At 49.6% G+C, this 12,799-nt stretch overlaps 1 protein-coding gene across 12 annotated transcripts in view; it reads left to right on the forward strand.

Moving 5' to 3' along the window:
• The window catches only part of ABCC8 (ATP binding cassette subfamily C member 8), an 80,743-nt gene that overhangs the window by 47,599 nt on the left and 20,345 nt on the right, over positions 1-12,799 (forward strand). For 6 of the 12 annotated variants that reach the window (XM_081541461.1, XM_081541469.1, XM_081541464.1 and 3 more), the window contains exons 16-19: positions 676-781; positions 9,547-9,582; positions 11,340-11,375; positions 12,101-12,199. In XM_081541461.1, the coding sequence (XP_081397587.1) occupies positions 676-781; positions 9,547-9,582; positions 11,340-11,375; positions 12,101-12,199 (277 nt within the window). The remainder of the gene's footprint in view (positions 1-675; positions 782-9,546; positions 9,583-11,339; positions 11,376-12,100; positions 12,200-12,799) is intronic. The other 6 variants (XM_081541471.1, XM_081541467.1, XM_081541463.1 and 3 more) reach the window with 1 other exon arrangement.

The raw sequence follows: 12,799 nt of genomic DNA on the forward strand, positions 1-12,799 counted from the left end.
GTTCCACTGAATGACAAGGAGAGAAAAAGAAAAATCAGGACCTATTGAGCAGCTGCTGTATGTGCACTCTTGGTGGGTGCTCTGGGGTGCGAAGGCTAGAGAGGGGCTGGGCTCCTTCCTCGGGGAGTCCAGGTGCTTGGTAGGAGAGCAGCAGCAAGGACAGGGCAAGACAGTGGGGCCTTGATGTCAAACCATCTGTTGCAGACAGAGTGGGTGCTTCACAAAAGGAAAGGCAATCCCCAGTATCCAGGGAAGGCACTGTGAATGAGCTAGGGACTCCAAGAATGAGCAGGGTCCTTCAGGCCATGAGCAAGGTGGACAGTCCAGCAGAAGCAGCAGCTTGAGCAAAGTACGGGAGGGGGAAGGATAGGGTGGCCTTTGTGGGGACTGGGAGGCACTGAGCTCACACTGGAGAGCACTGGAGAGAGAAGCAGGCCCTCAGGAAAGGGCAGGGAATTAGCAGTAGAAGGACATGGGGAGCCAGAGGTAGGGTGTGGGTTTCCAGAAGGAAAGGCTCAAAGGAAGAAAAGACTCCCTGGGGATTCCAGGTAGGAGGAGAACAAGTGGGGGCCCTAGAGTTGGGTATATCTATCTGCCTGTCTGTCTGTCTTCTGGGTGGTAGTTGTTCAGACTCCCTCTGACCTCAGTTCCATCTGCCGCCCTCCCTCCCTGCAGGCCAGCTAACCATGATCGTGGGGCAGGTGGGCTGCGGCAAGTCCTCGCTCCTCCTCGCCACCCTGGGGGAGATGCAGAAGATCTCAGGGGCCGTCTTCTGGAACAGGTACTGTGTGCATCTTCCGGGCTCAGTTAGTGGAAAGACAGTGGGCAGGCGGGCAGCCCTCCTTGCAACCATTCTTCTCAGTGCAGGGTGCGTCATGCATGTATTGAGTATGTTCCACAAGCGCTCAATGAAAGCAGTTACTTGTTATTCTCGTTACCATCATTAGTATTAGCGCTCACTATGTGCCAAGGACTTCCCTGGTGACTCAGATGGTAAAGAATCTGACTGCAATGCAGGCACCTGGGTTCGATCCCTGGGTCGGGAAGATCCCCTGGAGAAGGAAATGGCAACCCACTCCAGTATTCTTGCCTCGGAAATCCCATGAACAGAGGAGCTTGGCGGGCTATAGTCCCTGGGGTCACAAAGAGTCGGACACAACTGAGTGACTTAACACTTTCACTATGTGCCAGGTACTTTGCTAAGTCCTCTGCACACACTATTTCATTTAATCCTTATGAAAACCAGCAAGGTGAGTACTATTAACGGATCTCATTTTGTACAGAAGGGCCAAACTGTTTGCCCTAATTCACCCACCCAGTTAGTGGCAAAGCTGGAATTCAGGCTCAGTTCTGTTTGACTCCAACTCCGTGTTCACTCAGCTGCACTGCCTCTCAGTGTGGGGATCCGTAACACGAACGTTGGTTTCTGGCTTGGTTATCAGCAAAGCTGGTATAGAACAGTCAGTGTGTATTTAAAGAAAACAGAGATAAATCAGACAAATGTGGGATTCTGGGCAAAGATCACTATCTTCATTAAAGAGCAGAACCCCAGCCTGAGTCAATCGTGAATCTATTATTAATGGCTACCTAAAAGCACTTGAAACTAGTTGATTAAAGATATCTATACAATCAAAGCTTTTTTAAAAGTAAGAAAAGAAGAGCCAAGAAATGAAGAGGGTGGGAAAGCTGGGCAGAACATGGCTACTGCAGTCAACATGTAACCTGGCTTGGAGTCCACCACCCTCTGCCCCCCAACACCTCCCTGCCCCCAAGTATCCAAGAGAAAGAGCGATCTGATCAAGGTTTCAGGAATAAAAGTCGAGGCCAATTCAACAGAGGACAAACTTTCCCCAGCAATCAATTCTAGGGGCAAATTAACATTCAAGATGTCAGGTTTTTTCACCAACTTGAGAGGGCAGACTGAGCAGAGAGAAAGGCCTTGGAACAGGCACCCCCATTTCCTGCTTTTCCAAAATGCACCTGAACAGTGCACCCAACAAATGGCAAGTTTCTTTCCTCAATAGGGCTATGGGCTGGCAATGAGCTCCTTGGGTTCCTATAACTTCAGGCTCAGGAACCTTAATTCCACTGGGAATGTGATGTATCTGGGGGCACAGGGTCTCTGCCTCCATTCCCCATCTTATTCAGGTGTTTCTCAACACAGCCTGACTGGAAAGGTCCAGGCATTGGATTGCCAGACCCTGGTGCCAACTGCCTCTCAGGGCTTTGGAGGGGGGAGCCCTGCCACTGGCTGTGTATCTGTGACAGGATGACAGGAGACCCCAGTGAACTGTGAGCTGAACAAAATAACTGATAGTTATTGGGCACCTGCTATGGGCAGGCCCTTTGCTAAGTGCATTGTACACACGAGCTCATTGAATCCTCCGGCTGGGTGTTATTACCCCATTTCACAGACGTCAGAACTGAGGACAGAGAGGTGGGGTGACATGGTCAGCATGTGGACCAGAGTCCCAAGCCTATATGTACTCTTTCCCTCAAGCCTGCCTGCTGCCTTGGGCTGGGGTCCCTTGGGTCTTAGCTCCAGAGATTATTCTCCAATTTCCATGTAGAGGGCAAGCTGGATCCAGGCCCTCTCTCAGGGCAGGGGGGGATTTCCTGGATGGGATTATACTGCTCAGAGACTGGGGTCACTCCTAGATTCCCATTTCTGCATCCAGCTCAGCCCTCTCTGAGCCTGTCCCCTTTGTCCCACATCCTTCATCTCCTCCCCACCCCCCTCACCCTCGGGTGCCCTTTTACACCAGCATCAGACCTCTCTGTCCTCTGCAGAGGCCTCAGCCTCAGCTTCCACCTCCTCTCCAAGCTTTCAGGGTCTGACTGCTCCTCCTTTCTCTTCGGAAGCCTCTGCCCCAGCCCCAGGGGGTCTCTCCAGGGAGTTGGAGCAGCTCTTTTGTGCAAGATTACTGTGTAAGGCACTTTATTTACTTCATTGTCTTGGTCAGTCTTCACCAAACTCTATGAGGCAGGTGTTCTCATTATCCCCATTTAACAGATGAGAAAACTGAGGTGAAGCAAGATGCCCTGGGCTACCCAGCTCTTAAATGGCAGAATTGCAATGTACACTTAGGTGCTCAAGTGCATCGGCTTTCCACTGTGTGCTGAGAGAGAAGGGGCTGGAGAGCAACATGAAGACACAGCCAGCCTGACATTCTGAAGGCCAGCAGCCGCTATGGCTGTGGTACCCTGCCCCCCGGCCCCAGCAGAACCACCACATCGCTGCTCACAGCTCTGTCTGCAGGACACTCGTTCTCCTCAACAGGCAGCTGGGCCCCACATCCTGATTCCGTTTGAGGCTCAGGGAGGATCTCATGTCTCCAGAAGCTCTTTTGTCCTCTTCCATGGCTCAGTTTCCCTCCCAAGCATAGCGAGCACATCAGGGTAGCCTGCAGCCCACCTTGAGAAGCTGTAAGAATTCGTTCATGACTCAGCTTGTGCTCTGGTTTCTCTGCATTGATGTATTTACTCGCCTCATATTTATTGAGCACCTGCTGTATGCCAGACCCCAGGCACAGCAATAGGAATGCAAAGATCATGAAGACGTGGCCCTGCTTCCAAAGGAGGGGAACAGATATCCAGTGCCGTGGTGCCTCCTCGTGCCACCATCAAGCACAGAGGAACAGTGAACTCTGTGGTCAAGGAGAGAAGACTCATGTGGACATGGTATCTTGAGTTTTGAAGGACCCCTGTGGCTTCTTCAGATGCAAGAGGCAGGGGTGGAAGGGGAAGGTGTTCCAGGCAGGGGTATCGGGGTTGGCAAAGGCATGCTGATGTGAGAGGATGTGGTTCTGGTGCCCAGAGCAGTGGGTGTGGGGGGCACTGGTGCAGGTCAGAACGGAAGTCAGACATCTTGTGTACCAGGCCCAGGAAATAAGATTTAGTCTGAAGGCTGTAGAAGAAAGGTACTGATGATACAGCATGAGGGATGGGAGAGAGAGAGGCCACAGGAAGGGAGACCAGCCCCGAGCTCATTACAGTAACTGGAAGAAGGAGTAGGCTGGCCGGACATGGCTCATTGGCTTCATCTGCTCTCAGAATCTGTGTCTTGTACACAGCTCTGCCTGGCCCACCTACGCTGGGCAGTGAGTTAAGCATAGGGGCTGTATGTTGAGGGCCCTTCTCCGTTACTTGCAGGAGCTCCATGCCTCAGACCTTGGGCCCCAGGTCTGCAGGGAGATGATACACTTGCAAAATGAACCAATAGCAAAATAGCGTTTGACCCAGCAGCCCTTCCTGAGGGCCTGCCTGTTTGCAGCCAGAGGTGAGGGCGATGCCAGGTTGCTCCCATATTTTTTTTTATCCATACCAGGGCTGAGACCTGGTAACCAGGCAGCCAGAAAGAGTTCCAGGAGGCACAGGCAGGGATTTAGGGGAGTAGGAGGCACACAACAGAGAATGCTCTGGGAGACTGGTTTGTGCGTGCACCATTCATTTATTCCTTCCTTGAAAAAGATGAGCAGTACTGCTGAGCACATAGGATCAAAAGTTCAGGAGGCAGGCTGCCCGAGTTCAAATCTGGACTCCATCCTTTGGGAAATTCTGTGACCCTTCTGCACCGGTTTCCCCTTATTACCCACGGAGTTAATGTGAGTCTTAACCTGGCACATACCAAGTGCCCTATAAATGTTAGTGTAAATATTATTCTTTGACAAAGTACTTCTATGCCAGGAAAAAAATTCCCCTATTGCTCTTTAATTATATCCCAGCCTGTCTCCCAGGAGAGCTGCAGTGAGCTCCCTGGGGACAAAGATCATATCTTATCTGTCTCTCTGTATCTACAGTGCCTTTGCTAAATGAATTCATCTGCCAAATGAATGAACTGGGAACAGTTTATGACCTTTAGGAGACTGCCATTAAATACGTCTTTATGTCTCTCTCCTTCCCACACACCTTGGCCCAGGCTGTTGCTCTCACCCATAATTCTACCACCCAACTTCTCTACCAACATTTAGAATGTACAAATCCTCTTTGTGGGTGCCTCATATCGCATGCTTGTGTGTCTGAGCTCCTTGGAGGTGGGGCTGGAGGGTTATTCCAATACGGTGCCCACACGGGATGTGTATTTTGTAAGCCACTCTGTGTAAGCTACAAAGGAGAAGACCCGACCCCACCCTCAGGGACTCACCAGTCTTAGGTGGACAGAAGCCTGTGGAGGCCCCGGAGTCCAGGGGTAACACCCTGAATTCCAGGCTGAAGAATTACTGTGGCTGCCCTGAGCAGATCCCACACATCAGCTGCTGGGTCCAGGTCACTGGGAAAACTGTGCAGCTTTCAAAATTCTCTCTAATGATGCTCGCCTGCCCTGGCCCAGCTCTCTGCTCTGATGCACCATTAACCTGGAATTTGCAAACTCTCTCCTTGATCATTAAGAGAAAAACATTCTGATAAGCGGTCAAAATTAGCAGATAGACTCTAGTGAAGTTCTTTCCTTGGAAATAAAGAAGAGGGCCGTTAGTGTCCACGGTAGATTGATTTTAGATGTCCCCCGGGAGCTAGCAGGAAGCGGGGATCCGAGAAAAGCTTAGAGGTGGGAGGAAGATCCCAGCTCCCCACCAGGAACTGCAAACTGGCCTCACTGGAGCTCCCTGTTGCTGCTGCCACTCGCTAGGGTGTGGGCCCCAGGCCCTGCTTGCTCTCAGACACCCTCAGAACATTGCTGCCTTGTGGTGGTTGGGTGCGAAACTGCTTCCTGAGACGCCTGATTCCCCAGGGGTTAAAAACAACTCCTCTTAGATTTTCCCTGGTGGTCCAACGGTTAAGACTCTGTCTTCCAATACAGGGGGTGCGGGTTCATTCCCCGGTCAAGGAATTTAATTCCCACATGCTGCGGGGTGTGGCCAAAATGCAAAAAAAAAAAAAAAAATAGAGAAAAGATAAGCTCCTCTCAGGATAGCCTTGTGATCCATCTGTTCATACAGTCCCTGCAGCCTTTGGGGAGTTGGGTCAGGAGCTCAATGACACTCCAAGGTTCCTGGAGAAGGCAGGTGTGGAGAGACGGTAGGCAGACAGAAGGGGAGCTGTGTGAATGAGACAAGCCTGCCTTGAGAATGGGATGATCTCTTGTTGTAGTTCTCACTCTGCCACTCTATAGCTGTGTGACATTGAGCGGGTTATTTCACCGGTCTGAGCCTTAGTTTCCTCATCTGAACAATAGCAAAAACCCTTTCCTCCCTCAGAGATTTGGCATTAGGACCCAACGATCTCAATTGGAAAGGGCACTGTGGGTGAAAGGTTACATTTCAGGGCAGCAGTAAGTTTCCCTGGGGCAGGATGTATGGACCATGGAGACCTTTAAGTCCTAACTTACCCTTCCAACCTCAGTCTCCACAGTTTTCCTCTTTGTTTATTGTTGGGGGTCTTAAATGAGTGTTGGGGCCTTTGGATTCCTCCTCTGACTGCACCTTTGAAACCAAGCACTGAGCTGAAATGATGGTCTCCCCACGCCCCTACTCCATCCTTCATTCTCAAACCCCATCCTCATCTTTCCCTCCAACCAACTATGAGCTGTGTTGTTAATACATTCTCCCAGTGTCACGGTGAGGTTCCTACTGTGGCCTCAGTTTTACAGATAAGGAAACCAGGCTACCTAAGTAAAGGGACTTGCCTAAGATTTCACAACCAGTGAGTAGAGAAGCCCCTCAGATACAGACTTAATAGCTCGTGTTCCTTCCACTTCTCTCACTGCCTGCACTCATGCTAGCTCCTCCCCCAGCCTGGAATTCCCTCCCTCCACTGCCAGTCTCAAGCCTTCTCTCTTTGAGGTTCCGTTCACCTGTAACTTCTATGAGCCCTTCCTCACCTTCTCAGATTTCTTCCTCCTCCAAACTACTTGTAAAATATACATTTGGACTTACCTGGTGGTCCAGTGGTTAACACTTTGCCTTCCAGTGCAGGGGGTCCTTGGTCCTTTGATCCTTGGTTAGGAAGCTAAGATCTCATATGCCTCACAGCCAAAAAGCCAAAACATAAAACAGAAGCAATACTGTAACAAATTCAAAAAAAGACTTTAAAATGGTCCACATCAAAAAAAATCTTTTAAAAACGTATATTTTTCTCTCATTCTTAAAGAATGTACATTGAATGAGAAAAGAAGCAAGTGTAAAGAGGGCAAAAACCACCTAATATGAGCACATACAATATCCCACCACCCAGAAGTTTCCAGTCTTTTTTGTGCATATTTGCATATGTGTTTGTATACTTTTCTCCCAAAGTTCTATAGTACTTTCTTGCTCCTACTTTTCTTTTGGCCTCTATAACTTTCTGACTTCTGTATGTGTCAGATTCACTCTGCCAGTCCATGAGCCGTTTGAGGGCAGGCTCTGTGCCATGATTCAGGTTGGCGTGCACACAGGGACCCAGCTCACAGCTGGCTGCAGAGAAGGAGGCGGGTCAGAGGAGTGGAGAGATTGTCTTCTTAGCTCAGTGTTTGGTCCCAAAAGTGCAGGCAGAGGAGGAACACTCCTTTAAGAGCCCAGCAATCAATGGGATCAGAATTGCATGCCATGTGTACCCTTCTTTCCTTTTCAGATTAAGACAAATACAGACAATGAGGAGGCTAATTCTAGGAAGGCTGGAACTATGCTAGAAAGAGGAGACGATGAACCTGGATTCACACCCCAGCTTCCCCTCTTCCTAGCTCTGACCTTTGGGTACATCAGGCAAACTCTAAGCCTCGGTTTTTCTGTAAGATGGAAAACGTCTTTATAGAGTTGTTGTGAGGATGAAACCATGGATACAAACAATTGCACACAATGCCTCACGTTGAGTGCCAGCCCCCCTCCCTTCCTTCCTCCCAAATAATTAAAGATGTCTGTTATCAACCTCCATTTATACCAGATCTCCCATATGCTAAGCCCTGTGGGGGCTAAAAAAGATGCTCTTCCTGCCTTAAAATCCCACTGGAGATAAAGGATTTACACAGGAACTTATTAGAGGGGAAAGTAGTCCATTATAAGGGCTAATTGAGCAGCCCAGATAATGATGCAAACTGAGTTAGAGCCGAAGGAGCTCCCTGTGCCCTGGCGTCCTTGGGGAGGCCACAGATGTGCTTCCCTCCAGATAAATAACAGCCTTTGCAACTCTGGAAGCGGTCAAGGCAGAAGACTGCAGAGATAAGCTTCTCTGGGCTGTGGATGCAGAGTTGGAATTTGGAAGCTTGAGTTTTTTATCTGTTTCATGTTACCAGCTTGTCCATAAATTACAGCAATCTGATGAGTAAGCAATACAAGTTAGGTTGAGTTGAGAGAATGAAATGAAACTAATAAAGATCGAAGAATAAGATCATAGGGAGTTGGTGATTATAAATCCATCAAGGTCTCCATTAAGTTCTGCCCCTCAGCAGAAGACAGAAGAGAATTTCATCTGTCTTCTTCCCATCTCTGTCTCTATCCATCCTGATTTTCCTTGCAAGAAATTTATCAGAGCTATGGCCTGGGTAGTCATAGTGAAGCAATATAACATAGCCATTAAGAGCATGGAGCTTTGGAATCAGACAAATCTATTTCCTCTGCTATTTGCTGGATGTGTGACTTTGGACATGTTACTTAGACTCTCAAAAGTCTCACTTTCCATGTCTATAAAGAGATCTCTTCCATATGGTTTTTTTGAACTTTAAAATAGATAAGAGCATTGCAGTGCTAAACTCCAGTAGATAGTGAAGGCCAGGGAAGCCTGATGTCCTGCAGTCCATGGGGTCGCAGAGTCGGACACGACTGAGCAACTGAACTGGACTAATTGCAGTGCTTATCACTGTGCTTGTCAAGATTATAATAAATATTATCTGGCTTTATTAAAGTAAGATCTGCATGAAAACAGAACAGATTGATTTTCCCCAAATGTGCATATCAGAAGTACACACTTTATTGGCAGAAGGTTGCTTCTGGAAGGCTGAGAGGTGGCCTGGGGCAAGAGAAAGAGCACTAGCAAAGTTGGCACCAAAATTCAGGTCACTTCACACAGTGTTTTTCAAAAAAAATTTTTTTGACTATAATTCACAGTATGAAATGCATTTTATATCACAGTCTGCTCCATTTATGCATTGATAGGCAAGAAAAAATTTTACACAAAGAATACACATCTTGACCACATGTGCTGCAAACTGGTTTTGGGGTGGGGGAGTTGTATGTTTGTTTGTTTTAGTGCAGTTACAGGTTACTTATTTCAGACCCTATATTGGGTCCCAATCCACAGTTTGAGAACACTGTATGAAATGATTATGACCTTGGGAAAGTCACCTTCCCTCTCTGAGCTTTAGTTTTCCCAACCAAAAGGCCATCCTGACACCAAGCCAGCCTTGCTGCTGCTGGGAGTGGTGCCAGGAGCACTGATGAAGCCCTTGCTACTTGGAGGAAGCCCATCCAGGGGCTGTAGGAGGGACAGAAATTGAGAAGCCACTCGGGGACACTGGGGACGGGTGGGAGGGGTGGGGATTGTGGAGGTTGCTTCTCCCCAAAGACACAATGTGATCTAAATAAAGGCAATGGGCGGGGGAGAAGTAACTGCTGTTGTTTTTTCCCATTTGTGCCCCAGCAGCCTTCCTGACAGCGAGACAGGAGAAGACCCCAGGTACAGCCTTGGGACTGGGTTGGAAGTGGGTCCCCAATAAAGGGAAGGGGCTTGGGGGAATTCCCTGGTGGTTCAGTGGTTAAGACTCCACGCTTCCACTGCAAGCGACACAGGTTCAACCCCTGGTCAGGGAATGAAGATCCCAAATGCCACGCCATGTGACCAATTTTTAAAAAGGAAGAAGAGGGAATACAGGGGAGGAAAATAGTTTAAAAAAAAAAAAGGCAGGGGGAAGGACTAGGCAGGGTGTGTGGTGCAGGGAGGGTTGCTGAGTATAGATTCAGGGCTGTATAGTCCACATACACTTCGAGATATGAAGCCCTATAATACGTGAGGCATGCATTCTCAAAGAGGGAAAAATCTGGAACGGGAGAGGAAAATCTTAGATACTGCAATGTTTTGTGGCGGTCCAAAGGGCCATAGTATATAAGCAGACACACAGTAGATCTGTGGTTTTAAAATTTCATAGCGGATAGAGTCAGAAAGTGGAGTAGTGGGAAGGGAGGAAGGCAATGACTGCTAATGGATATGGGGCTTATTTTAGGGGTGATGAAGATGTTGTGGATTTAGACAGTAGTGGTGGTTGCACAAACTTATGAATATATTTTTTTTAAAAAACCCACTGAATTGGAAGATAAATGTGGCAGGGAAAGGACAATTAGGAAAAAATATGTCCAAAATGGCCCTAGGGGTGATCAAGAAAAAAAAGTTGAGAAATAAAGCTATAAGGAGAGAAGGTGGGTATCCCCCAGGCCAGACAGAAAATTCAGTCTTGTTGCTTTATGTTCTATGTGCTTTATGTTCCGGTTCTCTAAAACATCCAAGTGAAATAGATTAATGTGGCTGTAAGACCTTCAAAACCCTCCCTAAGCACACTTCTTGCAAGACAATCAAGACACATTGGAGGTGGTGGGAAGTCAGGACTGGGAAGGTTGACTTGACCTTGTAAGTCAGTGTAAGTGTCTGGCCTTCACTCTCCAACTCCACAGAGGTTTCACATCCCCATATGTTCTCCGCCGTTTCTCCCACCTTGTCACCAAGTGCCAGGGCCTGATGACAGCCCAGCCTCTCTAGCCATAGTGACTGTAACTCTTGAGCCAAAAAGCAGTCCTCACGGTATGTGACAAGTGTGAACATGTGGACGAGAGCAACAGGACAGAATATTTGACACTGGAGCAGTTGGGGTCCATCCAGGCCACATGGCCACCACAGCTGACCCTGTCCCTCTGGGTGGATCTCGCAGGCTCCACGGTTGTCTTATGGGAATCACACCTGGAGCCCTTCTCAGCCCTCTAGGTGCCCCCCTGAGTTGCCTCATCTGTGAGTTCCCACCCCTGGACTTGCAGGCACCCATGGTGGCCTGTTCCACCTGGGCCAGCTGCGGTCAGAGTGCACTCCGTGCCCTAGCTGTCTGTGCAGCCGTGTCAGCCCACGAGCTCGGCCAGTGCATCCGAGCCCTGACTCAGAAGCTGGGTCTGCAGGAGCCACAAGTTGAGCTCTGACGTAGGAAGGCCTCCCACCACCATGAGCCTACACCCAAGGTGCCTTCCCTCCACTCTCCCTTGTAATTTCACACACCACGATTGTATTCAGGCAGTGGAGGCTCCCCAGGAGGACCTGCAGCATTTGTGGCCACAGACTCCATCTCAGGGGTTATCAAGGCACTCCCGCTGGGTCTGAAGGAGCTGAGAATGTCTATGGAGTGCTCAGTCCACTCGAGTGAACCCTGAATGTGTGTCTTTCCCTCCCTGCTGCAGCCCCGAGCGGGAGACGGCAGCTGATGCGGACATCAGGTACTGTGACCCCGAGCACTGGCCCCCGGGGCAGACTTCCTCAGAGGGGCTGTCAGGCCTGAGGAGTCACAGAGCTCAGGAAGGCAGCCCCCCAGGTCCAACCCAGCTGCAGAGGAGGCCAGGGAGGGCGCTGTGCTTCCAAGCGTGGCTGGGAGGCCACTGCTGCTTCCGGGCATCAAGCCCTTCACACCAGATCATTTTTATCCCTGTAGTCATCTTTTTTCTTTTCTTTTTTTTTTCTTTCCATTTTTTCTTTCTTTGTCTGCAGAAACCATACCACGCTAAACATGATTTCCTTAACACTGCTCTTTTTTAAATTTCCATTTGGAGAGTTAGCTGCTAACATCAAAGTTGAGTGGTTTGAGGGCTACGCAAGGAAGGAGGAGCTCAGGGTTCAAGAGTTCACTTAGTTGGCTTCTCCCAGGCTCTGGGTAGACCTGGGAAGGGGAACAGACTGCAGAGGTGGGACAGGGAGGGGTGGAGAGCAGGGAGGGGTCGAGGTCCCATATCCCCCAGTCAGGTAAGACCCAACACCCAAGCCTGCCTCAGGCCTTGGGGGATGGAGAGGCCACCGGGAGCCACACACAGAGCAGATTTCAGCCAACTGCACCTCCTCATCTTCGTGGCGCACCCCCCCAGTCCCAGTTTTATCCATCAGCTTGATAACCACCTCTGACAGTGACGCCCTGAGAATGCCTCCCCTACTCCTGCCCTGCTTTTTCCAGGAAGAGAGGCCCAGTGGCCTATGCTTCTCAGAAGCCGTGGCTGCTAAATGCCACCGTGGAGGAGAACATCACCTTTGAGAGTCCCTTCAACAAGCAACGGTAAAAGCCTCCCAGAAGGAGGCAGGCTGGGGGAGGGGAGAAACTGGTCTTGTTTGAGTCTCCCTCCCCAGCCCCTAAGCCCAGCCAGCTGCCTGCTCCTCCTTCCACCTCCCTCACCCCGCCATCCTGCTCTCTAGCCCACTGATCTGGATTCCAGCCTGTTCCATGTGGTCCATCTGGAAATGATTCGGATGTTCTGGACACCGGGGCAGTCCAGCTCCTGTGGTTGAGAGGGCAGGAGGGGAGGGAGGTGCGGGCACACTGATGCCTCCTCTTGGGGTTGTAAAAAGGCTCCCCTAGTGCTCTGCCCTCTCCATTCTCGTGATTCCCCACCCCCAGCTCTGCAGCTCGCACACAAATCCCTCCAGGGCTAATGACCGCTGACACCCATGGAGCTCTTTCCAGAGGCTCTTGGTATTCATGATTTCTTCTAATGCTCACACCAATCCCAGTAGGCAGGTACTATTATTATCCCCATTTTATAGATGAAGAAACCAAGACTCAGGAAGGTTAGGTAACCTGCCCAAGACCACCCAGCCAGGAAGTGACAGAAATGGATTTCAAATCCCATCTTCTAACGCCCAAGTACCTGTCACTAGA

The sequence above is a fragment of the Giraffa tippelskirchi genome, chromosome 11, assembly GCF_054371585.1.
Source record: "Giraffa tippelskirchi isolate mGirTip1 chromosome 11, T2T-mGirTip1v1.2.pri, whole genome shotgun sequence".
Lineage (NCBI taxonomy): Eukaryota > Metazoa > Chordata > Mammalia > Artiodactyla > Giraffidae > Giraffa > Giraffa tippelskirchi.